The sequence below is a fragment of the Xiphias gladius genome, chromosome 8 (genome assembly GCF_016859285.1).
Source record: "Xiphias gladius isolate SHS-SW01 ecotype Sanya breed wild chromosome 8, ASM1685928v1, whole genome shotgun sequence".
NCBI classification, from domain to species: Eukaryota; Metazoa; Chordata; class Actinopteri; order Istiophoriformes; family Xiphiidae; genus Xiphias; species Xiphias gladius.
This window is the reverse complement of record NC_053407.1, coordinates 17,373,382-17,400,557: the sequence shown is the minus strand read 5'-3', so window position 1 is coordinate 17,400,557 and position 27,176 is coordinate 17,373,382. Positions and strand designations below refer to the sequence as shown.

At 39.6% G+C, this 27,176-nt stretch overlaps 4 protein-coding genes across 8 annotated transcripts in view; 2 read left to right on the top strand and 2 right to left on the bottom strand.

The window, feature by feature from the left end:
* Positions 1-9,640, bottom strand: part of scaper (S-phase cyclin A-associated protein in the ER) — a 60,388-nt gene extending 50,748 nt beyond the window's left edge. Inside the window, exons 1-4 of one of the 2 annotated variants that reach the window (XM_040133092.1) lie at positions 9,273-9,640; positions 3,983-4,100; positions 2,841-2,917; positions 1,910-2,107 (exon numbers count right to left, since the gene is read on the bottom strand). In XM_040133092.1, the coding sequence (XP_039989026.1) occupies positions 1,910-2,107; positions 2,841-2,917; positions 3,983-4,100; positions 9,273-9,440 (561 nt within the window). In that variant the 5' untranslated portion in view covers positions 9,441-9,640. Of the gene's footprint in view, positions 1-1,909; positions 2,108-2,840; positions 2,918-3,982; positions 4,101-8,083; positions 8,206-9,272 lie in introns of those variants that run through there. The other variant, XM_040133093.1, reaches the window with a different exon arrangement.
* Positions 9,641-10,620: 980 nt separating this feature from the next.
* On the top strand, positions 10,621-14,906 carry rcn2 (reticulocalbin 2). 3 transcript variants are annotated; one of them, XM_040132771.1, is made up of 8 exons: positions 10,621-10,714; positions 11,173-11,313; positions 11,422-11,524; positions 11,639-11,835; positions 11,932-12,045; positions 12,167-12,260; positions 12,372-12,511; positions 12,695-14,906. In XM_040132771.1, exons 2-8 carry the CDS (start codon positions 11,173-11,175, stop codon positions 12,836-12,838), a joined length of 933 nt encoding a protein of 310 aa, XP_039988705.1. In that variant the 5' UTR covers positions 10,621-10,714; the 3' UTR covers positions 12,839-14,906. The 3 variants fall into 3 exon arrangements, with proteins under 3 accessions (XP_039988705.1, XP_039988704.1, XP_039988706.1); XM_040132770.1 differs by having other exon boundaries at positions 10,623-10,736; XM_040132772.1 differs by having other exon boundaries at positions 10,627-10,688; positions 11,172-11,313.
* On the top strand, positions 13,587-23,782 carry pstpip1a (proline-serine-threonine phosphatase interacting protein 1a). Of its 2 annotated transcripts, XM_040132769.1 has the most exons (16): positions 13,587-13,693; positions 14,914-15,014; positions 15,109-15,183; positions 15,379-15,413; positions 15,529-15,635; positions 15,740-15,802; positions 16,360-16,464; positions 17,577-17,622; positions 17,868-17,947; positions 18,604-18,702; positions 18,804-18,900; positions 19,071-19,155; positions 19,253-19,329; positions 20,000-20,097; positions 20,210-20,264; positions 23,672-23,782. In XM_040132769.1, the coding sequence occupies exons 1-16, from the start codon at positions 13,664-13,666 to the stop codon at positions 23,680-23,682; spliced, it is 1,164 nt and encodes a 387-aa protein (XP_039988703.1). In that variant the 5' UTR covers positions 13,587-13,663; the 3' UTR covers positions 23,683-23,782. The 2 variants fall into 2 exon arrangements, with proteins under 2 accessions (XP_039988703.1, XP_039988702.1); XM_040132768.1 differs by lacking the exon at positions 23,672-23,782 and having other exon boundaries at positions 20,210-20,934.
* On the bottom strand, positions 21,665-26,952 carry tspan3a (tetraspanin 3a). Its single transcript, XM_040132773.1, has 7 exons — positions 26,740-26,952; positions 24,950-25,141; positions 24,495-24,569; positions 24,179-24,280; positions 23,904-24,056; positions 23,710-23,793; positions 21,665-22,576 (listed from the first exon to the last, which is right to left on the bottom strand). Exons 1-7 carry the CDS (start codon positions 26,800-26,802, stop codon positions 22,484-22,486), a joined length of 762 nt encoding a protein of 253 aa, XP_039988707.1. The 5' UTR covers positions 26,803-26,952; the 3' UTR covers positions 21,665-22,483.
* Between the last annotated feature and the right edge of the window lie 224 nt (positions 26,953-27,176).

The window sequence follows — 27,176 nt, the reverse complement described above, 5'->3', positions numbered from 1 at the left end:
TGAACAGTTGGAAGAAGAACAGAGAAGGCAAACTCCAAATAGCAGTTGTATATTATCTGCACTTTGACAGACACACGTTGCTGGTTATCCAGAGGTGGTGGGATGCATGGAGCCTTTTCCCAGAGCTCTAATGAAACGGATGGAGCTGATTGATGGGGAGCGTGAAGGGAGTGGTAATTGAGAGTAAAGCTTCACAGTGCTTTTAGTTAATAGACAGGTCAGGCCAGTGAAAGATGTGTCCAGCAGCAGGTCTGCTGATTAGAGCTGGTTAACAGGCAAAGACCACTGCTGTGGCCCGGTGTTCATTTGGTAATGAAGGCCGAGATGGAGAGAGGTTTTGCCGGTCCTCTGACGGATAAACCTACAGAGAGTGAAGGCACCATAAAGTGGCTTTTAGCATGTTAACCGCCACACTTACCTAAATACAACCCTCACATGACATTTCATGATGAATGACAAAATGTTTAACCTTCTAGAGGCATTGCCATAAAGTAGGATGGGCAGTAAAAACCCGTGGTCCTTAAACTGAAACAAGAATGAACAGGGAAAGCCTAGGTCAAAGTTGTTGACCTCAAGTAAATAATTAACAGTTTTCCTCATTTTCTGTTTTATTTAAACAATTTAAAACCAGAATAGCCAGTTTTAAGTCATTTTAAAAATGATATAAATTAAGAAAAAATTCAGAACCTCAACCGATTCCAAACAAACAGGAAGACTGAGTACCTTTCTTGCCTGGTCTAGATGATATGTCTAATAAATCAAGTGACGGGATAAAGGAACAGTGGGCAGGAGCTAATTAGGCCTGGGGGCCGTGGGGTAAAGAGGTGCGGGCATTATTAATAAGCATACATTAATCATTCTGCTGGGTGAACAATGTCCCTCTGAGCGGGAAAACATATTATATTAGAGCAGCAGTAAGGTTGTCATTCAAAACTACATAAAGCATTAGTGTAATATAGCCTTAGCCGAGAATTAGGTATTACTTCCCGATGATGGTTGTGTTTACGTGCTTTTGTTTTTAGGTGAAAAATTGTTAGCTGAGCACGCAATGCAGATTGCTCACAGCTACACTAGGGGGTTGTGGCTGGGGGCTATCAGAGCACTCTGTTTCCCCTCCAGATGACTCCATCATCTATCAGTGTCCATTAAGCCCAAACTGGGTGGGTTGGGGGATTATGAACAGCATTCAGCTCCCTGGCCATTAGACAGCATTAGGGTGCAGAGAGATACAGCGGTGTGATGAAAAAAAAGAAGAAAAAAAAAAAAGAAACACCTAGAAGCCTGACAACATACTGATCATACCACAGGGAGCTGTGCAGTGGCACTGACAGCAAGCCGACCACACCACAGGGAACTGGGCTACGGTACTGACCGCAGACCGTCACCGGAACCATGCTCAGCATAATGCAGCATGGCAGATGAATCAATAAAACACACGACCAGCAGTATCATGCCAGTGTGCCCTGGAGCACCATCGGAGCGCCACAGAGAACTGTGTCCAATAAGAGGTAGAGTTTATGTGCAAGATGTAGACTAAAAAGAAGCCAAAATGGCCGAGCACCATTTCAGCAAAATGCCACACAACAAATGCAGTGTATATACAGTACTGTTTACAGTCTGTCATCAATATTCAGTCCAGTCAGGCAGGCCCAAGAGAGAGTCCTGTGATAATTCTCTCGCTAGCAAGCTTTCAAAGAGCCCCTCTGACATAAAGCAGAAATCAAGAGGAATGTGAGGTGCAAGGGAGAAATTTCGTTCTGATCTCAATGCTCCCCTCTAGTGTTCATTAATCAAACCACCATTTAGTCTCCCCAAATAAGGAATTCCTGTTTGGTCAAAACAGGAAACTCGAAATTTGCATTTCAACTGGGGTGTTTAAAAAGAAAAAAAAAAAAAAAAAAAAACTAACCTTGCATTCTACAACACTCTGATCAGATTCACAGGTAACGTAAATCTCGTCCACAGCTCGACGCAAATTGTCGAAGAGGAACGCCCAGTAGCGTGCTCGTAGGTCCACCTTGCGGGGCTGTCTGGCTTTGGTGGGGCTCTTTTCTGCTCCCTTGTCCAACAGGGCACCGGCTGTGCCTTTACTTTCCACACCAGCATTCTGTGGGGACACAGCATAAACAAAACATTATGAACCAAACAATGACAAACTTATTATAGTGTCATGTAAATCTCTAATTGTTTACATATATGGCAGCCACAGCACATTTTTCAATTGGCTGAGACCGTATGTGCAGCTACTAAATGCCTTATATTACCAACCACGGATATATAGAGGTTTCAATCCCTTGCGCCAATGTTGATGCACACATTAACCAAGTGGTTTCAACCAGAGTACATCAGGATGTATTAAATCTTAAAATAAAATCAATATACATCAATATACATGGAAACTAAAAGTAAATAGGTTAGTTTAAATAGCATTTTTTGCTAGTGCAGTTGGTGACAAATTCTTATACTCTTCATACAGTATCCCACATCCCACCACATCACATTCTCCTTGTAGCTTGTTGCAGTTTTACAGATATATTTTTGCCAATGTTGCAACCTAACAGAAGAACAACTAATGGACGTAAGATTATGGACTGAAAAAGATCAGACTCAAGACAGATTGTGGTTGAATGCAGCGAAGGAACATTCAGACACTTCACACACACACACTACAATTTCAGTAATGCCCTGCTTTTACCCCTTTTTCTATGTGAACTCAGCTTTTCCAAGACCGACTCAGACAATGCTAAAACAGTGAGTGACATGACCTTCACAGGCCCCCTGTAGTGAGCGAGTTAGCTTGGTGAATAGTGCCCTCTAGTGGAAACAGTTGATATGCCAACCTGTTTCTTATTCCTTTGTTGACCCGAATTGATCCTTTGAGCCCTGGAACTGCCACTGGAGTTGTTTTTGGACTTTGCTATTTAGAGAAGAAAAAAAAAACAACAACAACAACAACAACAACAAAAAAAAAGGCTTATTTACAGTCAAAGGTGAAATAAACAATCTAAGCTTCAAGTTAACAATCAATGCTCCTAGGATAGGCTTTTATTAAACCACTTGCAGTCATGTGTTTTTGGGTTGTCACTGATTAATTCAAAGGTTACAAATGCACAATAACAGAAGGTGGACATTCAGTTGCGCAAGATGCATGTAAACAGAACAACCCACATGAGACCTTAAACTGAATTGTGGCAATAAGATTTCTTGCTTTCGTGGCATGAACTCAAGAGCAGAAAACATTGAATAAAATAACTGGACTGACCCACAAAGAAGAGGGAGAGCCAGAAAAAAAAGTGAGAAAGTGTAGAGGCAAATGGTGGGGGTTTCTGAGGAGGTTGACCGAAAAGAAGCTCTCTCTAAAAATATAGCCTAGACACTGAAGGAGCATGGGAAACTAAGTTGAAACTTACCATCCTGCCACAGTTATTTTTCTCTGAAATAACAGGATTTCAAAAATGACATCACAAAGGCCGTCCAAACAATATGAAGCCTGTCACATAATAACCTATTGAACAGACACCCTGAACGACAGTACAGCACAGCAAAGCACTCTGTGCCACCACAAATTTTATACTGTACATAATAGAGGGCAATGCATCGGGTGTAAGCTTTAGCATACATAGGAAATTCTCAGCACTCATCATTTATCAGTCTAGCCATGAAATGAATTGATCATTAAAACTAACAGCACTGTCTTTTAGAACGATCACAGACTGTGGTCACTGTAATGCTCCAGATAAATGATTAAACATCTGCCACTGACTCAAAGATATGCGAAAACACACCTAAAGTAAATGTCAGCAGAAACACCTGCCGCTGGACAATGAAGACCTAAATAATAAAAACGTCATTGTCGATTTTACTCTTGTGATGTTAATATGAATCCTTAACACATGGATGGCAAAAATGGGAAACCTGCCACACAGCAGAATAATTGCATATTAGCATGTACTGAGAGTTTGTTTTGCACGCAGCTACCAACCCTCCTCCTCTTTGTTCTCTAGAGGTACACTCCAGGCAATGAGGTTTCGAGCAGCACGGCCCTCTTCAGCAACTATCTTCCGCACTTTGTCATGGCTGTTGGAGCGCTGAAAAGATGCCTGCAGAGAGAGAAGATTCAACACATCAACCAGTTTTGTACTTTATCCAAGAGCCAAGTGAAAACGGTGTTGTCAATACGCCGCGTACAGTCCTGGTCAAAATTATTGACACCCCTGAATTTCAAGTACAGAATTGTGAATATCTTCAGAAATAAATGCAAATGAACCAATTTCATAGAGCCAGAATATATTAATAAAAAGTTCCAAGGTTACGAAACAAAAGTAAATAAAAAAATAAAAGCTGCATAATAGTGAAATAATACAAACACAAAATGTTACCTGGGCACAATTATTGGCAGCCTTCTTTAATATTTGGTTGCAGAACCTTTGGCAACAATGGCAGCCTCTAAACGTTTCTCGTAGCCATCTAGAAGCTATGTGCACCTGTCTGCTGGTCGTTTCTGCCACTCTTCAATTGCTATGCGGTCAAGCTCTTTTAAGTTTGCGGGAGTCCTTCTCAACCATTCTTTTGTGCTGCTGGATGTTTGCTTTGGGTCATCGTCCTGCAGAAAGACTCAAGGCCTTATCCTCAAACCTAGTTTTCTGATACTGAGAAACACATTTCACTCTCTCACTCACTTTCATTCAAATGAATGATGAAATCTTCTGATTTAGATGTCTTGGGTGATTTTTTTCCCACAATCTGAACCAACCTTTGCTGACTCCCATTGAGGTTCTTTTTAGCGCCACGTCCTAGAAGCGTCAAGAGTTTTACAACTGTGAAACTTCTTGATAACATTACGAACTGCTGAAACGGGGATTTCAAGATCTTTGGCGATTGCCTCGTAGCCTTTGGAATTGTTATGTTTTTTGATTAAAGCATTTCTGATGCTCTTAAACAGCTCTCTCGTCTTCACGATTGTGAAAAAGAAACTGGAAACCACGAGCCCCTTTTTATGCAGTAAAACCGTCATTCATTGGTTAATTCAGGTCATGTGAACACTGAAAATTAAGCACAGGTCTTATTTGTTTTTTCTTTTTGTTTGAGGAACTAGTTTAAATTAATCAAAAAGCCAATAATTGTGTCCAATATACAATTTGTCTGTATTTTTTATTTCACTATATGAAATCATTTTTGTTGTTGTTCAATAACTTTAATTTAATAACATTTTTACTAACTATTCTGATTATACAAAATTGGTTCATCTGCATTTATTTCTGAAGATATTCTAAATTCTGTACCAAAAATTCAAGGCCAGGTTGTTAGAAGTACATAAAGTTAGTTTTTTTATTTTATTTTGGCCGATACTTTTGACCTGGAGTGTATGTGACAATTAGATGTGGGACTCATAAGGTGACTTTCAACATGATATCATGATATGCTGCCAAGGACAAGCCTAGTATCACATTAGGTAATTCTGAGAAACGTGATATATTGCAAGATAAACACAAGGTGTCATGACATTCCTTAAGTGCTCTGACTTCAGTGGAATAATGGACATGAAGCCGAGAGGCATTTTGTCCACTACTTTCTATGTTCTGACACCCGGGAATACATTATGGGGCTCAACCCATGGGCACACAAAGAAAGAAAGGAGGCTGCTTAAAAACATAAAAAGTTTAAACTTTTTTTGTGCTCAGTTTAATGGACGAGTCAAGATATTTTTTTATTATCGTCAGCAAATCCTATGAAAAGACAAAAATACGCATTGTCAGTGTAGCAACGGCTTGATATACTATAACTTATTCCTCTGCGCCATAGAGCTCCATAGCTTTCAAAAAACTATTAATCAATGAGTCACAAAGATGCACTGGGTGATGACATACATCCTTCTTTCTGGGTAATGGAGTTTATTTTGAGTCAAACCCACACACACTGTCCTTCTGCCATATATTTTCACTAGTGCACCAAATCTACTACTGAAAATAGTCCCCAACAACTCCTGTTTGAGTAATGTTTGCTAAAAAACTACAGTGTCCAGCTGTTTTAAGAAAATTCTTGCCATGTTTTTCAAAATGACACTATATATTCGTAACCTGTGTTTAAAGACTTTTTTCTTCAGTAGGAACAAAAAGGCTTGGGGCTGAGCGCCAGAGTAAGGGTGGGGACACTGGACAGTTCTGAGAGATGAACTAACACATTGTTGATTTTGGTTTCATGGGATTTGTTAACAATATGAAAAAATAGAAAATCCCCCATCACAATTCTTTAAACCAAACAGTTTTTACTACAGTGTTAACATTTAACACAGCCTTAAGCACAAGTATGGTTGCTATGGTTACATCCATTTCAACACACTGACATAAAACAGTGTATAACAAAATGCTGCTTTAATTATTTGTCCAATCCTTGTTTTGAGCTTATGAACCGGGGTTGAACACAATACTGCAAGCATTAAGTATACCATATGTAAGAGGTCTACTGGCACAGACTGTGACAAGAAACAGCTACAGGCAGTAGCTCTAAACTAGTTTTGTTCCCAGCATGCATCATGTTTGACCTACACATAGAATATGCATGATTGAACTTGACTTTAACCTCGGGAAAAGCAGACACTGTGAACCAAAATAAATGCTGCAGAAGCCATTCATCACATCCTTTACCTATGGGGCATTAAGATCCCGTGTGAAGAAACATTGCATGAACATCTCTCTGCATCCCCGTCTCATAGAGAAACATTTTGTCACATAACAGATCAGTAAAATGGCTCCATGTATTAATGCATAAAGCAAATCTCCTAAACAATAAGCAACAAAAACTCCATTTTACTATGCAATGGCAAAGACAAAAATGCACAATGTACCCAACAGTCTCCGTGGTGTCATTTGGCTTTGCAATCTTACATCACTAAATATTCTGAATTCTGGCAATCTGGTTACACAACAACACAGAAGTTAATACCTAGAGGCTTATCATTGTGGATCTCCCCCTTGCTGTGTTCTCTCTCCCAGCAGAATGGCCTGTACCACTTCTGTACTCTTCATAAAAGATTTAATCTAATCTTGACGAAAATCCAAACCAAAATTTGCTATTTGAGTCAGACAACTGCAAGTTGTGGTTTCAGACTTAAAATACAATGCTACCTGAAACAAAAACAAAAATCAAGAGCAAGTTCTTCTGTTAATAGCAAATGAGTCATGGAACAAACCGTTCTCTCTTTTCCTGGCTGGCTCTCACTAGCAACACTACTCAGACAAGAAAGCTACAGCAAAATTATTCCTCTACGACACTTGGCAATTGAACAGATGAGGGATACAGTGTAGGTCTTTTCCCAAGGTTTTGAGAGAACAAGTGATAATTAGCCCATAACATCTATGTAAAAATAATCTTTTCAGAATATCCTTCAACGCGATTAGAATAATGTGAACATGGCTCATTAGGCGTTACACATGTAGAAACAGCATGCGTGTAGTGGTCTGTTACTATTTAATGTCCCTAAGGGAGTTATCCAGCTGACCTACTTTTGGTGAGCAAAATTCTTTACGTGTCGAGTGGCCTGGGCGTTATTCTGCCAAGTAGAATAAGACTACAAAGAAATAAAAGAACATCAAACAACACAGGTCCTGCTAAAATGAGCAAAAACTAGTGAGGTAGGTCAGAATCAATGCACCATCTCCAATCTACAGACTGTAAATATTTACTCCGCGTTTCCTGGGCTTTGCAGCCACTGGATGACAGATGAGTGTTGTGAGAATACCCTACCTACTCACAACTAATTGCTAACTGAGTGCAGCAGCCTGAGGAAAAAAAGGCATACAGCAACATTCTCTTCATCCACTTAATCAGCTGCAAACAAGCTGTCTCCTGGGCAGCACTGTACAACAATATTGTGGACCCTAACTTCTGCAATATCCTCTGGCCAGGCAATCCTTCCACATGCACCAGAGAGAGCGCTTATTTTCTAGTGTGTGCTGAGTAAGGGGGCAGGTGTAAGGTTTCCCTTTGGTAAGGTCTACAAACAGATGCAAGCAGCAAGACAGTGGGTGAGAACTAGTTCATTAGGACAGACACGGAGAAAATCAAAAGATTGGAGGATACATACAGAATAGAAGTACAGTCTGTAAGCAGGTTCCTCGTCCTTATCCACTCCTGACATATTTCTGCAGCCCACTTCAGGCAACCTGTTCCCCCTCAACAGCGCTGCCACTTGTGCAAGGTGACATCGTCATCTGACGGTGGGACGAAAATAGACTCCTACTGTGTAGTCCACACTGTTATAGCAACTTGCCCAGCTGTGTCAACTCCTCTCCCAGTAGAGACTGAGAGAGACAAGTGTTCTGTAGCCTGGCAGTCCTGCCTTTCACTTTGAGTATTCTCTCTGTAATCCAGCCTGAGCCTTCAGCTCTCTGCAGAGTTAGCAGCCACCTCTTATGCCCACCTCGATGCCTGCTACTGTCTATCTGTCTATCTGCTCTCCACTGCATTCAGCTTCCTATATTTACAGCTTCTCTCCTCTGCTCTCCCTGTTCTGCATCAGAGCCCCCACTCTCTCTCTGTTTTTCATCTCTCACTCTCCTTCTGCCACAGCACTGCGCAGTCATGTGCACACAGCAGGCCTGCCGCTCTGCCCCCCATCCCGTTGTGCCAGTGATGAGAGTATAGCTGCAGGCTCAGAGGCAGTGTGTGCTAATACAAGCCTGGCCATGCATTAGCCACACAGAGTGATGCTCTGGATATGATTGGACCCAGCATTCGATGATTCAAAGGCTGCTGGGGGACAAAACACATGGTTTGAGTGCCTAGAAATGGCACAAACTTAAAAACTCTGCAAGAAGAAGTTGGAACAAACTGGGAGAGCAGGATACCTTACCATCTGATGCAGACTTCTTATTACTCTTGTGTTAACCTACATACCACTCCTCCTATTGTCACATTCTTGGTTTAATGGTATGACAATAAATTTTTACACTAAAACCTCAGAATCCACTAGCATCTTCTCACAAATCTCCAAAGGCCATTTATCGTTCCTTGGTAAAAATGCCAAAGGATGATAAATGTGATGTGTCTAACAATGGTACTGGAGGAGGGATAAACATTTCAGGAACTGAGGAGGCCACCAGAGCAGACAACATCACACCTACAGAAGGTAAGGTCACCCAAAAATGCTCCCTTTCTGCTTGAACTGTAGGCTAAGTGAACCCATTCTCAATTATCCAGTTTTGCCTAAGCTGGCTGGGAGTGCATCGGAATTATTTTAATGTTCTTTACTAAATTAATAGCTCATTGCTTACCTTCAAAGCGGATATGGATGCATTCTTGCTTTTGCCTCCTCCATGCGAGGAGCCGGAGCTGTTGCTACCAGACCTCTCCCTACCGTCCCCGCCTTGGCTAACTCTCGGGCCGAGACGGTGCTGCCCAGCGCCACGCCGTCGTCCATCGTGGCGGTTGTCTTTGGACATCGACCGGCCGTATGTTCAATGCTCAATCTGAGAGAAATAAAAGTCTACGGACAAAGTTTCCTTGTTGTCAGGGTTGATGTAAAAACATGTCAGATTAATACACGAGAGTGAGGACAACCTAACAGAAGCAGGAAGTCGGTTGAGGTTACATTTTCGACGGACGTTGGGAATGTCCAATAAATTCACCATAACATGGAAACAACATACGTGCCAGCCAATCACTTAAGAAATAATTTGGGCCAACGGGCGGGACAGATTTTCATAGGGCGGGACTTCAAACCGTCTACCATGGCAACCATGACGGTCGGGCGGGACGTTTGGTTGATTTCTCAGTGTCTGTAAAGTCACCTACAAACCAGGCCAAACAGTGAGTGTACCTTCAAAGTAAAAGCTGTTGGGGGCAAATCTTTCTCCCTGTATGAAAATAGATAGACCAACCATGAAAGTACTCCAATTGAAGAGAGTACAATGCATTACGCTAGTTTTTATACATTTCGCTAGTACTTCAAACCTTGCATTGCCTCTTAGTGTGTCAAATGCTCAAACTATTTGTAACTATGCACAGGCTACACAGTTTATAATAACAGTTTTAAATAGGGTGGAAAAATTTATCAAACGTCTGTTAGTATAATGCAATACAGTTCAAGAGCATCACAGACTACATCCTCCAAAATGGCCGTAAATTTGAATCAGCGCCTCTCTGAAACGGTTTCAACAAAAACTGAATATATATAACCTTCATGAAAGAAGGATTAATTGTAGTGCTGTTGTATTAGACTGCATTAGTTTTAGCTAAGTGTACCTAATTAACTGCCAACAGAGTGTACAATGTTGGGCCCTGTCTTGTGGAGGGGCCCAAAATCTGATTTTAACATTACATTATTTTAGTTGATATTGTTCTCACGCAGAGCATATTCTCCAGTACGGTTTCAACACAGGGCGTCTGGTTGCAGGGGACTTCAAAGCGCTGTAGTTTGGGAAGAGACAGTGTATGTTGTTGTCCATTTATTGTTTATATATGCGTGTGTCTATTTTCTCACCTACTGGAGTGTACATGGTTATATGTTGTTGTTTTTTTTGCTTCGTTTTTTGTTTACCTTCGTTGTGCTCGGTTTAGCTGTCCTACGTTCCGAGCCTATTTGACATACGCCGGAAGGATAGGACGGTTATTTCGGAAAATTGCTGACCGGAAGTACATCTTCGCTCCAGCGCGTTGCTAAGTCAACACTTGTGTGGAGAACGTCCCGCAGGAATAGCAACATCTTCTATTGAAAGTACTTGTCAGCTTCGTCCTTGGTACTTTAGTATTGGCTTGTTTGCGTTGTCTTTAACTGTGTCTGTTTATTTCGCTAACGCCGTTGGTTTCGCCCGTAGGTCTGCCTGCATATCTATCGGTCTCATTCTCTCTCTCTCTCTCTCTCTCTCTCGCAGACCCTTTCAGTGTAACCAGGAATTAATTAAAACTAGACAAGCAACAGGCCTTTTTTGCCGTTTTGCAGATTTGCAGGTTTCATCGTGATGTAGGGCGATCGAGGCTCACATGTTAAGTTCAGTTTGTTTGAACTTCCACCAGCTGGCCACAAGGTCGCTCTGTTTAGCCCTGGTCATTTGAGGGTTCAACAAATAAACTAGTCTGGAGGCTATTTAATAACACTGTAGTATTTTAATTTCAATAACTCCTTTTTTTAAAAATTGTTGTATTTTACTTTAAATTAATTGTGTTACTCAACAGATGGCATCCTCTGCATTTCTGGTTTTGCTGTTACTTCAGTTTGGACTTGGACAAAGCTCTCAAAAGCATCTTCATGAAGATCATTATATCGGCCAGCAGCACAACCCTGACCACGACATGAATGTCCTGCTGGGAGATGAGGTCGCTAAATAATTTCACCCATTTTCTTACACTCCTCAGCCCAATGCCTATGCTTTATTCATCACCTGCTCACTCTTCGCTCTATTTACTAATTTTCTGCACTGCCAGGACGCCGAGGAGCTCAAGAAACTTAGCCCGGCAGAACAGAGGAAAAAGATGATGGAAATTGTGAAGCGGATTGACACAAATGGTGACAATGTGTTAAGCACAGGTAAATGCGCGTTTCTCTCGATGTTAAGAAAGAAAACAATGATAAACAGAAACAGTTAAACTTCACACTCACCCTGCCCTGTTTTTTGTTTTTTGATCTTGTTTTTTTCAACAGAGGAGATCACTCTGTGGATTCAGCATGTCTACAGAAAATATGCTCTGGATGATGCAGATGAGCGGTTCCCTGAGTTTGACACTGACAAAGATGGTGTTGTAACGTGGGAAGAATACAACATGGTTGCTCATGACCAGCTTGTTAGTTTAGATGACAGCGCAATTCTGGAGGATCCAGAGCAAGAGTCTCTCAGACACGTTAGGCATACTTTTAATTGTTCTGTTAACAATCATATTATGCCACGTCCTAAGTTATGTGAACACTACCTTAACATAGGCTCATATCCCCATTAGCTCTATCTGACGGAGAGGAGGCGCTTTGACTTTGCCGATGTGGACGGCACCCCCGGCCTTAACGTAACAGAGTTTCTTGCCTTCACCCACCCATCTGAAGTGGATCACATGGCTGTGAGACAAGTTTAGCTCCTACTCCTGCAAGACCTGATATCATTATGCGTTCATCCGCCCATTATAAGAGTGCCATGTCGATTTCATGATACAGCTTAAATGTTTACTTTTTTGCTGATAGGATTTTGCCATTGAGGATGTGTTGAGTGAATATGACACAGATAAAGATGGATTCATCAGTCTAAGGGAATTCATTGGAGATGTCCGTGGTGATGGTAAGACCGCAGAGATCCCTTTAAAAAATAGAATGATATGTTTGTTGTTAGTTTACTCTGCTGTGCCCAATTTTTGTCACCTTTAACACTTTATTTTTTTTTTTTAATCAGATGATTCCCCTTCGCAGTGGGAAATTGAAGAAACAGTGCGGTTTAAAGACCTCTATGATCAAGACAAGGACGGCAAGTTGAATCGGGAGGAGCAGCTTCGCTGGGTTGCGCCCAATAGCTACGGTTCAGCAAGAGAAGAGGTAAACCCAAATTTGATCTGGATAACAGGTTAAATTACAATAAAATTCTTGAGTTTTAAAACAAATGATGTATTTGGATGGTCTCCTTTAGCTATGGCCTGATAGGATCATATTTCCCTCCATGATGTTATAGCCATATTCTGAGTTACGGATGTCCTTGTTTTGCTCTGCTGTCGTCAACAGGCTCTTCACCTCATCAAGGAAATGGACAGCGATGGAGATGGGCAGATCTCAGAGGGTGAAGTTTTGAAAAATCAAGAAACGTTCATGAACAGTGAAGTGACAGACTACGGCAGACAGCTGCATGTATCACATGATGAATTATAACTGTACAGTATGTTCTTGTTTATTGCAAAGTTTCCTCGTTTGTTTCCATGTAGGTGTCATTTTATTTCCTGGGTTGTGCGTTGACATTAGTCACGGGATTCACGTCACTCCCTGGGGAGAGATTACTTTATCTATCTGTGATCCATTTGCAATACTAAATGATATGGACAAAACAACAGGAAACGTATATTATATCACATGCACCAACACACTTTCTGAAATGTGGCATTGAAGGAGCTCACTGACAGAGTGTCAGCATAATATGAACATCTGAAGCTTCCCAAAATAGTGTGTTTTGCAGGAATGTTATATACATAATGTCATAAGGCCTTCCTGTTATTTTGTCTTCTCCCTGCATGCACATACTACTGAAGAACAGGGAGGTTTGATGTGGGAATACAATTTTAATCACTTCTTTTAAGGACATTTGAACTAAAGTAATTAAAACACATTGTGTGGGTTTTCAAACAAACAGTCCTGTTAATATATATCAAAGAATTTTTTTTTAATTACATTGATAGAACTATAGGCTAATTGAAGAATTAGCAGTGTGTCATTATTAGTTGTCCCCTTCACATGTTCCAAGAGTGAAATGACATGAGTATCAGTTTAGTTGTGGTAACTGCTGTTATGTTGCAGCTCTTCCTCATTTAAATCAAATGAGCTAGTGAGTAAGTGTTGCTCTTTGAAAACTGGTTTCCTGAATGTTTCATGATCTGTTTCACTTGCATTGAGCAACAGCCTATTACACTGCTGGTGTGCTGTACAGAGACTTAAAGTTTAGTGGATTCTCAAACAAGGACTATTTTTTAAATCGCTGCCAAGATGTCTTTACAATTTAAAGATGCCTTTTGGGTGAGTCATTTAGATGCTACTAATCCCTACATTTTCATTATGTTTAGAACTGAAGTTGACCACGAGTTTTTACTGAGGTGTGAAGTCAGTTCTGTATTCAGTACGTTCACTGGCATTTTTGATGTATAAAGTTTTGTGTACCTTTCCCTTTCTACTGTACTCTCTGTATTTGTTTTTGATTTTGTCTGGGGGGTATTTACTGTATCATATTCCAGTTTAATTATCTGTGACTTAGCTAAACACTGCACCCTGTCTTTAGACTTCTAGTCTTCTTTGCTCTCTTTCCTTTTGCTTCTTCTTGTTTTTTTCTCTGGGTTGTGCACATGTTCACCAATTTCTATCTAAAACCAGGTGTGTCACACAAACTAAAGAGTTCCTTCTCAGTGCAACTTTTCTTAATAGTGTATGAAGGCCAAGAAAACACTTTAATACAGTTATGTTATGGTAGTAAAAGTGTGATCTTTATCATTACTGAGGATTCTGCCTTTTCCAATCTGCACAGCACGTATTAGCACGTGTGTGTGTGTGTGTGTGTGTGTGTGTGTGTGTGTGTGTGTGTGACAGTGAAACAGACCAAAAACTCAAAATGTCAACAAAACCAGTAACCAACACGGTACAAATTTCATACCATAACCATAGGCAAAGCATCAGGAACTGACTAGTCAGAAAGAACAATCAGTTGAACTCTACTGTAGCTTCAGTTTATTATGTTAAATTGTGTGCTTCCTTTTTCCTCTTCATTCTCATTCTGCCATTAGTAAGCCTGTGCAAAATGTAAGTTATTGATTTTACAAATGAAACAAACATCAGAGATTTTCACACCAGTCATTTTATTTACACATTAGTCAAATTTCAGCAAAGTAATACTTTTACATGAGCTGGATCTTTTGTTAATTTTCCCACATGGTAGCTTTTCGATTCAGACCCCAGCAACACTTTGTACCAATTTCCATTCGAGACGAGATACCACAAAACTTCTAAGTGGAAAAAAAAAAAAATCAGTCTCAGAGACGCAGTCATTCGTAAACCTTATCATCATAACATCTGTGTCATTTAAATCATCAGCTATTGCCCAAAGGTGATCATTTGAGTCTTTTTGGATTAACAGCATTTATGTAGACGTTTATTCCAAAATTTGACATTGTGTAAGATTCCCTGTGAACACTTTTACATTATTTACTGAGAGTATGACTGTTACTGTTTGGCATTTGTGGTTTTAGGGAGTGGACTTCATCAGCAATATCGGGTATGAGACGATTATTCAAAGACTTAATGATGGCCGACGTACATGCAAGGACATGGAGGATCTCTTGAAAATGAGGTGGGGCACAAAATTTGCTGGTGAATTGCACATGAATGTAGAGAGTGACCTCACAGAAATGTGGTTCAGCTGTATTGTGGTTTCTTCCATGTAGGGCATCAGCAGAGGAGAAATATGGCAAGGACCTGGTTACCATCGCCCGCAAGGCTGGGGGTTTACATGAGATCTGGTAGGCGCGTGGGTGGGTGGGTGGGTGGTTCGGCGGGTGGGTGGGTGGTTAGGTGCATTTGAACATTAATATACTCAAAAGTAGTTCTTCCTCACCGAGCAATACGTTTATACTGGTATTGGACACAGAAAACATTTCAATTTATAAATCCTTAGCTTCTTCTAAGGACATCCTGTGTTCCTTTTGTTTTTACAGCACTTTGAGATCATCTTTTGATGAAATGAAAACACGTAAGCACAGGATATGTTTCCTGTATTATTTTGCATGATTATATTTTAAGCATCCATACATGTCCCTCTCGCTTCTGAGCTTTTAGTTGTTTGTTTTTTGTTTTTGTTTTTTCAGAAATTGAGAACATAGGAAACTTGCATATTCAGCTTTCTGGGCTCCTAAAGGAGGAGGTGAAGAGAATGGAGCAGTTCAGAGAACGACAGAAAGAACAGAGGAAAAAGGTAACCATGAAGTTTTTTGGTTTTTTTTCTCATTTGCTTAAAGAGGAAATCTAAAAAGAGACCTCTCTCAGTGGGGTTTACTGATAATGTCTTTCACTTTGTAGTTTGAAGTTATCATGGAGAAGGTCCAGAAAACAAAAGTCTCCCTCTACAAGAAAACGACAGAAGTAAGTTCAATTCATATTATCATGATATATAAGACTTTTCTCCTCTGGAATGTGAATTATATTGTTTCAGTTTGTGGCTTATATTTTGTACGAAAGTTTGTGTTGGGAGTGTACATTTGATGACCTGTACGATTCGATCTCGGGTTTATGGAAGCCCTTGCTAACAGTTTTCTGAAAAGAGTCATTTCATCCTCAGCCGGTGTATTGATATTAGCTTCTTTTATAACTCTGGCAGAGGTAAACACCATGAATCACGTCAGACAGATTTAGTAGAGACACATTCTGCTGTTGTATGTGCAATGAACGTACACGAATTGCACCTTGGCTTCACTCTGAAAAGAAATTGTAGAAAAGCCGTGCTCTATATATTTAGTATGTGTAAGAGGAAGATGGTTTTGCAAGACATGATGTGTGATAGACACGTTAAGGGGCCTGAGGTCATGTCACACCTCCACGCATACAGCCCTTTCCTGTCAAGGGATAGTAGAATGAAGTGCTGACGAACAAAGCATGGGTGTTTATAGTTTCATATGATTTCCATTCTGTTTCCTTTCCAGTCTAAAAAATCGTATGAGCAGCGCTGCAGGGAGGCAGACGAGGCAGAGCAAACGGCTGAGAAGATGGGCAACACTCCCACAGCCACTCCCAAACAGATTGAGAAGGTAAATCTGGGCTGCGGTATGACTCATTAAAGGGTTAGTGCAGTGATGTCAATTCAAGAATAAAAAACCCCTCCTTGACTTTCTAACTAAAGGATTGCTTCAGCGTTGTTTTCTCTGTGCTCAGCCATCAGGTTATTGTTTTCTCTTTTAAAGAATAAGGCCAACCCCAGATACGTTTTTAAGACATATAAACAGATATATAGACTACCCTGCTTTGAGTAATAATTTTGCGTCTGATGTTGTTATTCCAGACAGTTTTCTGATTAAACATTTTTGAAACTACATCTACTCCTTCTCCATCTTTGAAAAGTCCAGAATCTATGAATATGCAAACATTGTTCACTTCAAAAGTGTGACTACTGGGCAAAAGATGTCTCCTTCTTCAATCAACAGTCCATTGTCAGTGTATGCGATTTAGCGGTTTCACATTTCCACATCTTACTTGTATGTACGCGTCTTCAGATTTAAAGGGCAGTGAAACATTCTTTCTTCAGCAGGCGAATGTAAAAACAGCCTTCTAGTGTCAAAGTCTGCACATACACCGTTCTGCATTCTCTGCCGGATTCTGTCTCAGTCTTTGCATTTTTCAGACAAGGGCAGGTCTCTTATTTTAACCACTGTAACAGCTTAACTATACTGATTTAACTACTAATAATTTAACTAACTATACTGTTTTTATATTCAATACAAGAGAAATAAAGCTACGACTACTGGGCAACTCATTATCAATAAATGCTATTAACAAATGCTAACATCAAATGCAGGTAAATTTTACACACTTTTTACCATTAAGAAGAATGTATATTTAAAATGAACCGCTGTTGTTGGCAACCAGAAGGATAGTTTCTCAAACAGCACTGACAGTTATTCCAGTTACTCCACAACACTAACACAGATTAGGAAATGCAATTCTCTTTGCCGTGAATGTAGTCATATATAAGCTGTGTGTTTACAGTTTCTTTCTTAATTTTAAATGGAATTTACATAGATTATGTAAAAAGAAAAAAAAAGAAAAAACTTTCAAATAAACTAATATTCCCTTTTATTGGGAAAACTACAGGTTTACAGATATAAAGGCAATGTGTCATTTTGTAATTTCTTTTCTGTTTCAGATGAACAACAAATCTAAACAGTGCCGGGAAGCTGCAGAGGAGGCTGGTAAGGACAAATAACAAACCAAGTGAGAAGCTGTACCATTGCACCGAAGACATTTGTTTCCTGTAGGAAGCTGCAATGTTTACCGAAAACATTTTTTAACTTCGCTTGTATTGATGACAGAAATAGGGTTAGATACAGTATATAAACCTATATACTATGAATGTGACATATATGTTACATCCTTGTCATAGAAGATCTTGATTTACCTTCTCTTTTTTAAAATTAATGTTTTCATTTGGCTTAAGAGAAACAGTACATGGCAAACATTGAACAGCTTGACAAGATCCGTCAAGAATGGGAGGCAACACACATCAGCACATGTGAGGTAAAGTATGGCACTGGAAGCTGTGTTTCTCCTCTCACTGTATTTATCAAGTGGAAATACACAGTATAGCATAATACATCTGAAAATTTACAGACTTAAGCCAAGAGTGGCAATACCCAAGGCCTGTTTTGTCAGTGCGAATGTGTAAACTTCCTATAAGCAGAATATAAGCTGAGTCACTAATGTACAAAAACTTTTTCCGGACAACTAAGTCTTCCTACATGTGAGAACATCAACAAACCCAAGGCAGCCATTCAACAACTTTATTAGCCCTTTAAGGTCAATTGTAGGTTTCAGCTTTCAACACGGGACAGCATACACACACACACACACACACACAATAAAGCAGCAAAAAACAAAACACAGAAGACAGCGGAAAGCTGCATGTTGAGGTTTACTGAGTGATTCATAAATACATATATCTGAAAGCTATGAAGCATTAAACAGCATGCAGATGACTGCTATGAAACTTTAAGTTGACAATAAAAGACCATGCTAGACATATCCGTTGTGCTAGAAGTATGCCAGTAGCATCACTATATTTCAGAAGAGGGAATACATCACTGTTGCGTAGCTCCAGCTGTACAGTGAATGTACTGTGCTTAAGTGTTTTCTAGATGATTTGCATTTTTTCCAATCCCACTGTTGTTCTACAGATGTTTCAACAGCAGGAAGAAGACCGCCTGAGCATACTAAGGAATGCTTTGTGGGTGCACTGTAACCATTTATCAATGCAGAGTGTGAAAGATGATGAGGTGGGTGCAGCTGCTGTTACATCTGTATTGGACAGCCCCTCAGCGAACCCTTCAAATATACTGTACCGTATAACTGAACTTCATTCAAACTGCTCTTTCAGTGTTACGAGGACGTGAGGACAACACTGGAAAGGTGTGACATCATCACAGACAACAACTGCTTTGTGGAGATGAAAAGAACTGGCTCAACCCCCCCAGGTAGGCACCCGCCCGGCAGGCCTTCCGGATTTTGATTTGAATATGTTCTAAGTCGGAAATTTAAATATTATCTCTCAGCCGCTGCTGAAACAGAATGTTTGGCTCATTCGGAAACAGGTGATGCGTTGTGTGAAACACCTTGAAGCAATTGGTTTGTTTTTTTTTAACAGCTGCACTTGTATACCAAAATTACTACGACAGGGATGCTGCAACTGACAGAAATGGCAGTGCTGGATTTGTAGGAGTTATGAAAAGGTGATGAAAGATGATGACGGAGTATTACATGATTTTTTTTTCTACTCTCAATATTTACTCGGTATTTATTTGTGTATCCTCTAAATGTTGTTTGTAGGTTTTCAAATCTTCTGCAGGGAAACGGTCCCACTGGCTCCAAAGCGAGCATCAATGAGCCAGTTGCAAAACCTACCGGTATAGTACCAAAGTTATTCAAGTAACACTGCAATTTGCAAGATGATGACAGATGAAAGCTTGACTATGAAAGCCACTTCATACTTGCAACACTGGGTTTTTACACCAATTATTTCCCAAGCAGGGGCACATGGACTACTAATATGAAAAAAATATATATATATACATATACATATATAGATATATCCACATTATTGTCTTTGGCAGGAACGTTAGAAACACAAAAAGGATTACAAATTGGTGTGAGGTGAAATATATTTATAGTCAACAGACATGCCTCCCACCAACCTGAAATGAAGACGTAAAAGGAAAACTCTGAAAACTAGTTAGCAAGCAAGCAGAGATGTTGAAAATTACAGCTAAAATAAAACGGATTAAGTGGTTTAAAGGTCAAGCCTCTGACTTTTCAGGATATGAAATGCAAACTTGACTTGATCAAACCTACCAATACCACATTGATAACTGCAGGGTCCCAAGTCTTACAGTGCAACAACATCCAATCTTGTATAATTAATTGTGTTAAATAACATCCCAATTAAAATCCATTAAAGTGTTGTACTGTCAGCTTAGTCACTGGTTTGGTAAAAAAAAAAGTTGCAAATTACAAGAGGCTTCACCCAATAACTGAACCGACGCTGATTATGTCTGCAATCCTGTCAAAACTCCACAGCGGAAACATCCGAAGGAGTCTATGCTTCCATTCCTGGATTTCAGGTGTCCCAGCTGAGCAGCGAGGAGTTTAAGGCCATGTATGACTATGTGGCACAGGTCAGCTTCTTTGCTCTGATGCCTAACTCTCCACATGAGACAACATCAGGTGGCCTAATTCTTGTTCGCTTCAAGAGTAAACTGTTGACTGATTGTTTCTGTCCTCGTTAAGGGCGACGATGAGCTCTCTGTGTCTGCTGGGGACGTCGTGGTTGTCATAGATCAAGGTGAGGACGGTTGGTGGATGGTGCAAAGAAATGGCCTTACAGGATTGGTTCCTGGCTCTTACCTTGCGAAAGAATGAGTTCACCTGACAGTCATTTGTTGGACTTATTGACTACTACATTTCCTCATGTAATATTTTCTAAAGGCCCTTTCCTTCCAAGTTACCTTGTAGTTCAATTGTATCTACTGTTTATATTTCTGTTACATACAGTACATCATTTAAACTCCTATGTGTCAGATATGTAAGAAAATGTCCAAATTTGGCGCCACCTATTGGTAACTAAGTCTTTAAAAGACACTGTAACAGAGAACAATGCATGCCAATAGACCATGAGAATGAAAGGTTGACAGCAACAAGCAAAAAAACTATGCAATCTTCATAATTTAAAATCGCTGTTATCACATAAAAATCCTGCACATAGGGGTCTTTAGAGTGGCACGAGCCACTGTTGAATAGTGAATTATTTATTGACAGCTGGGAAATATACTGATCTGTTGCACAAGGTCACTGCACTAAGTTTATTCATATATTGTCAATTATATTCTTTTATATTTGAAGTCCTAAACATTGGGTAGAATGTTTGATTTCTGTTGTTGGCTTCTATGTAATTTCTGTGTAGTTATTGTTTCTATTCTGAATGCTGAAAAAGAAAAATTGTGTGTGCATGAGCATTTATTTGTATTTATTCAATATGACGGACAAATCCTCAGGTTTTTTTAAGCACAGTCAACATTGTTTTTACCCTCCACTAATTAAGAAAAACATTTAGAATGTGATGAAATCACTCTTTATTTTTCTCTCTTATGGCCCATTTATTGTAGTGAAGACTATTTTTAATGGGGATAATAAGAAGACCAGACCAGAACAATCCAAACAAAGAAGCTAAAAATGCACCCTGGCACTATTCTTGGGTCATGTGTCTGAGCAGTCTCCTCTTTGGTTCAAAGGTATCTAGTTACTTTGCAGCAGGTGATGCACTGCTGACTCAGTGTCTATCACGTAACCAAAGCAGTCCTTTTAGCACCATTTTAAGGGCATATGAAGTCCACTATGTTGGTCCAGTAGTCACATATGTTCCAGGGGCAGTTACACCGAGGTCTAGTGATTCCAGTAATAGTAATATTTATACATGTTAAATACATTTTTATCCCATGGTAACCTACAAAGCATAAAAGATTAGATAAACACAGGACAAACCATGTGGCTGAATGTGAACCAGTTACAACCCTCCCTCATGGGGAAAATACCTGAATTTTTACCTGTTTTTTAGGACCAAGACAACTTGTTCTTCCACTGACACCAGCCAGTAAATACGGGTTTTGCCATTTTTTTTTTTTAATTTTAAAAATTATTGTAAAGTTTTTAAATTCCTATGAAACAATAAATCAGAAAACACACTCATTTGATTTCAAACTTCCACCTCACATTTTATTTACATTCTTGAGTTTTGATGTTCCTACATAATCAGCAAAGCAAATTCTAAAAACTACAAACAGTAGACTGTTGAGAAAAAGACGAACAAAACAGCTATAGGACAAAATCTATCTTGTGTCCACTATAACTACTCAATATATCCCACATACTAAAGAGGGTTACAAGGTTTGATTCTTAAAAGAAGGATCAGCTAAGCCAAAGCCACTTAAGTTTCATGGTTTACACCCAAAAACCTGCTGTGTCATTTGGGCCGTAGTGTCTACTATTTCTTGACAGAATACTGCTGGTGAAAGTAGATGTTTTAACCAAAACTGAACTGTAATTGTAGTAGTTTAAGCAGAATAGTAGTAGCAGTAGTAATAGCAGCAGAGGTACAGGGTGAAATTATACACTCTTTCATTCAAGTACATGACAAGTTTAAATATAAAATATTTCAAAGCCATACACATAGTGCAAACTAACATATGAAGAAATGATCCTGTCGACATTTTACTCCATACACGACTAACAGAGTTTAAGTTTGGTAAGAATGAGGTCTAACACCCTCATGCCATCCTCAGAGCAACAGATTGTTTTCTACATCTCATTCTCACTGACCATTAAAGAATTTGGTCGTAAGCTTTTTTCTTTTTTTCTTTTTTTTTGAAAAGAAAAAAAATGGGTAAGCTCCATAACTTTAGTGTGGTTAGTGTGTTAAGGTTAATGTGGTATTAGGTTATTTTCATGCTCTCACCGATGACACGTAAATATTGAAAGTTTGTGTTAAGATAAGAAATGTGTTCTCCTTTATGCGTAGGTGCCCCCTGTAATAAGAAGCTCGTAGGCAGGATCTCTGCTTCTGCGGCACAACACGACACATGCACACAGCATCCCCAGCATCTAGGAGAAAGAGACAGACACCTTATCAGTGTTTTTAGTTTTGAAATGTTTCAGTCCGCTTGGTGGGGAATTTTACTGTAGTTGTGTAACTCGTGCTACTTTGTTAGGGCTCATGACTTCAGTATTATATTACCATTTACTTTCCATGAGATGGAAAATAAATAGACCAAAATGATTACAGGAGTAGTTGGACATTTTGGGAAATTCGCTTATATACTTTGGTGCTGAGAGTAAAATTAGAAGATATGTCATGTCTGTATGGTAAATATGTAGCTGGAGCCAGGAGTGGATAGCTTAGCTTAGCACAAAAACTAAAGAAAGATGTGGAAAACAGCTAGACTGGCTCAGTCAACAAGTTATATCTGGGTTGTTTAATCCACACAAACATACAATATCTAACAAACATAAGCTGTGGTTTTATGGGGGTTACATATGCAGGCCTATTTCTTGCAGGGACTTCCTGAATTCTTGTCATCACTATGACGTCATGATGAGGAGCTTTACAGGTGCTGATAGTTGGATTTGTTACTTTTGTTGTTACAGAAAGGATAGCTGTAAACCCATTTCCAGCCGTTATGCTATGCTAAGCTAACCTGGCTGTGGCCTCATATTTACCAGACAGGCAAGAAACTGGTATTGATCTTCCTGGGCATTTAGAAAAATGATGTAAGTGTTGTGGTTTTTAAATAGTGTTACAGGTATCTTGTTGCTTTAAAACACTGAGGGTAATGCTGCAGACATTTTGTCTCATTTTTTCATCTGGAAGAGCTCGGAACAAGACAACACAAACTCGTCGGCACAAGAAAATGTCCCGCCGGAAATTTGTCACCTCTTACTCACTCCAGATGTTCCTGTTACGTGCTTTACATATGGAGCAGAAATGTCAAAAAACTTTTAAAAAGCAATCCAAAATTTAAAAAGGGGCAATATTTCATTCAGAGAAAGTCAAAACAAACAAATATGTATAAGTAGTAAATTAATATAAACAGATATTGCCAAGTATGACCTTGTCTACATGTCTATGCCTCACTAACTTCTTCAACTTTTCCTGCCACTTAAGTGACATAGACTGTTTGTGACTGTTTTGTCCTTTAGTCTTTACATGAGACAGCACATTAATGGAAGTTAAATACCTGGATGGCAGCAAATGTCAGAGCAGTCCAGATGACATACATCATGATCTCCTTCAACTTCTTCACAACCAGAGCCTCGCAGCCCTACACACACATAGAATATGTTCAAGCATATGGAAGGAGGAGAAATCACTCCGCCTTAAAAGTAAGTAGTCTTTGGTATGAAAACCTGACAAGTTTAAAAATTATTTTACTTCTTGGTAGAGATCTTCAGGATGAGTTAGGGACCCTGTACAGCTTCCAATGTTAGTTTTGCAGCAGCTGATGGGTACGCTGTTGTTTTTGGATTCTTCATACCAGTGTGTATGCTGCCAGTCTGAGTAATTATGAATCCCACAGCACTGAAGCTGTGAAAATGACAACAGTGAAAACTCAAAATTACTGTCAACTACTTGCATCAGTTCTAACAGACATAAGGGCAAAACAACTCCATATAACTTGATGAAGGAGACGGGATTTCTGTCCTCACCTGTCTCTGAACGTAGTCGATGGCACGGCTCTGGGCATTGCTGTTGGTGCCGTTGTACTCATCATACACTTTCTTGATAGAACTATTAACTTCATTCTCAACCTGGCAACATTTAAGGAAGGGTGAGACTACATATTTGTGGACACATGTCCTCAAACAGTACACGCCAACATGATGGCAAACGGATGCTGATTACATCAGGTTTCAGCGTTTCTTCTCTTCTGGGTGAGTTTTATCAGAAAGATCTGCTGCGTTACCAGAGTCAAACTAGGCCAAGAAAAACAAACATGTCCTGACTTGTGTTTGACTTTCTCACCTTTGCTCTGTAAACATATCCAAGAACCACCACTGCCACTTCGGTCACGAAAACCAGCAGGAGAATGATCACAAACTGTGGATTGAATTTCAGATTTACCGATATACAAAGATATTTACAAAGATACACAGACTACAGACACTTGGGAAAATAAACATGCACACGTAAAAACTGGATTTCTGACGCTTAGGCTCGTTAACGTAACCTTCTTCATACTTATTAATTTATGACTTGCAGTTTTGTGCTCACTGAAATGTGATTAATGACAAAGAGCTTTTGGCAAGTCAAGTTTAAAATATTTATACTTGTTCTAATGCATCCTGAAATCCCATTTTGCATTTTTAAAAAGGTTTCAAAGTTCACCTTCGATTAATCACTTACACAAGGTCATCCTTAAAAAAAGTATGAATACTACTTTTCTCTGTCAAGCCAAACTTGCAAACTGGTTTACTGACCGTTGTAAGTCCACAGTAGCTCTCTCTCACAGTAGCACAGCATCCAATGAGCCCAATAATGAAAAGGAGGGCTCCAACTGCAATGATGATAACTGCTGGGATGAGAGTATACACATCTTCGAAGAAATGATCGTAGTCATCATATGTAATGAAGACATAGGCTCCAACGTAGCACAGGATACCAGCAGCGGCCTGTGGGGGACAGAAAAATCTACATTTAATTTAAGCCTATCCACGAAGGGAAGGGTAACACCTTGAAAAACGTTTTTTTGCATGCAGCTGCATACAGTATATCATCAGTGACAGTACACTTATCCTCAGTGGTGGAAATTACACCACTGAGTGGTGTACTTAAGTTAAAGCTGGAGGTACGTGCTCTTTACTTGAGTATTTCCATTTTACTACGCTTTAAACTTATACTCCTTTTCAGAGAAAAATACAGTACTTTTTACCCCATTATATTAATTTGACGGCAATAGTTACTCTGCAGATTAAGTCTTTACATACAACCCATACTTGTAGGATCATTTAAAAGAATATGATGCGTTATTGTAGATTCGGCTACCCTACAGTATGTTAAGAAGTCATCATGTGCATCATTTATAATAATCCAGTAATCCAGTGCATATAATACCAGCGCACATAAATAGATATACTTAATACCTTAAATACACTTTGCTGATAATGCTTTTATATATAATTTATAAATTAATATATATATTTTATGTATTTTAGGTATTCTTACTAAGGTAAACATTTAAAATGCATTACTTTTACTTGTAAAGATGTAATTTTAACAAAGTAAAGCAAATAAATACTTCTTCCACCACTGCTCAACACCTGTGATCGCCACTGACATTCAGAATGATTTAGCTTAATTCACTGAGACACACTAAACAACCTTTCTATATTGTGCCCATATTTATCAAAGGAATTCGGAGACATGCTTTTAACTTTAAAGCACCATCAGACTGGAATAATTTGCCCATCTATTACCTCTTTTAATGGCCTCAAGACTTTGCTTGTTTCCCTCAGATGTACTCGTTCTTCTTTTTGATTGTATTTGCCCTCTTCTTTCAGGTTTTTTGGCCTACAGGTAGACTGAGTACTTTGAGATAATGTCAATTTGATTCGCGGTGTTATTTCATCATTTATTTCTTGTTAGTTTTGTGCAAATGACACTTGTAACAGAGACGTAGCGTGTGTGTGTGTCTGTGTGGGGTCTGGTATTGTGGGATAGCCCCTATTATTGTTTAAACGTCTATTAATTTTCCTGTTTTGTGTGTGTGTGTGTGTGTGTGTGTGTCTGAGAGAGAAAGAGAGGACCTCCTTGAAAACGACATGATGCGTTATCTTGAAATTAAAATGATTTTCAATTAACTTAGCGCAGCTGTTTCTTGGCATGCCTGAGCAATTATCAACATGCATAGCTGACTCATATTCTCTCTCAGCTGCGGGGTGGATTACTGTTAACCTACTCCCCACAGGGGTGCCAAAAAGTGACAGTTTGACTTTGGCAAGCAGCACTGTCATTTTCTCTCGACTTGAAAACCTGATGAAAGTCGCCTCATTTAATGGAGCTGTTAGTGGGTAATTGACTCATATATCTCTGAGGGACTACGCTCTCAAACTTATCCCTCCCTGGTTAAACAAAGGTCGGCTGCCCGGCAGCTAGCCTGGCTGCTAGCCTAGCAGCTAGCCTAGCAGCTGACGGGGCAAATCGCTAGCTCACCGCTGCTGCTGCTGCGCTGTGACGCACGCTTAAAACAGTCCGATACCCCAGAACTTACCCAGAATATCAGGTTCAGAAAGACCAGGACCGTCTTCGAGGACGTGATGCCGCACTGCCCCATCTTGGCCACGGGGATTTAAAACTGTAACTGTTGGAAGATAACGCAGCTTTCTAGTCAGACATGTCCCGGTCAGCTCCACCACTCACACTCCATATCCCAACTCTCTGCCACCAAATCTGGTTGCACCGGCGACGCAGCGCCACCAACACGAACAGAGTAACAACAAAAACATAACCAGCCCCAAATTTAGTGATTGTTATAGTTGTAGTTACCAAAAATATCCCGTATGCAGTATTTTAAGTCAACTACTGGCTTTTATTTGTGATGTATGCAGTTAAATATTAAGAATAAAAAATTATGTCGAATTCAGTCGCAATGGAAATTGGAGTGCTTTGCTGACATCTGGAGCTGGGATATATAATTTGACTTTTACT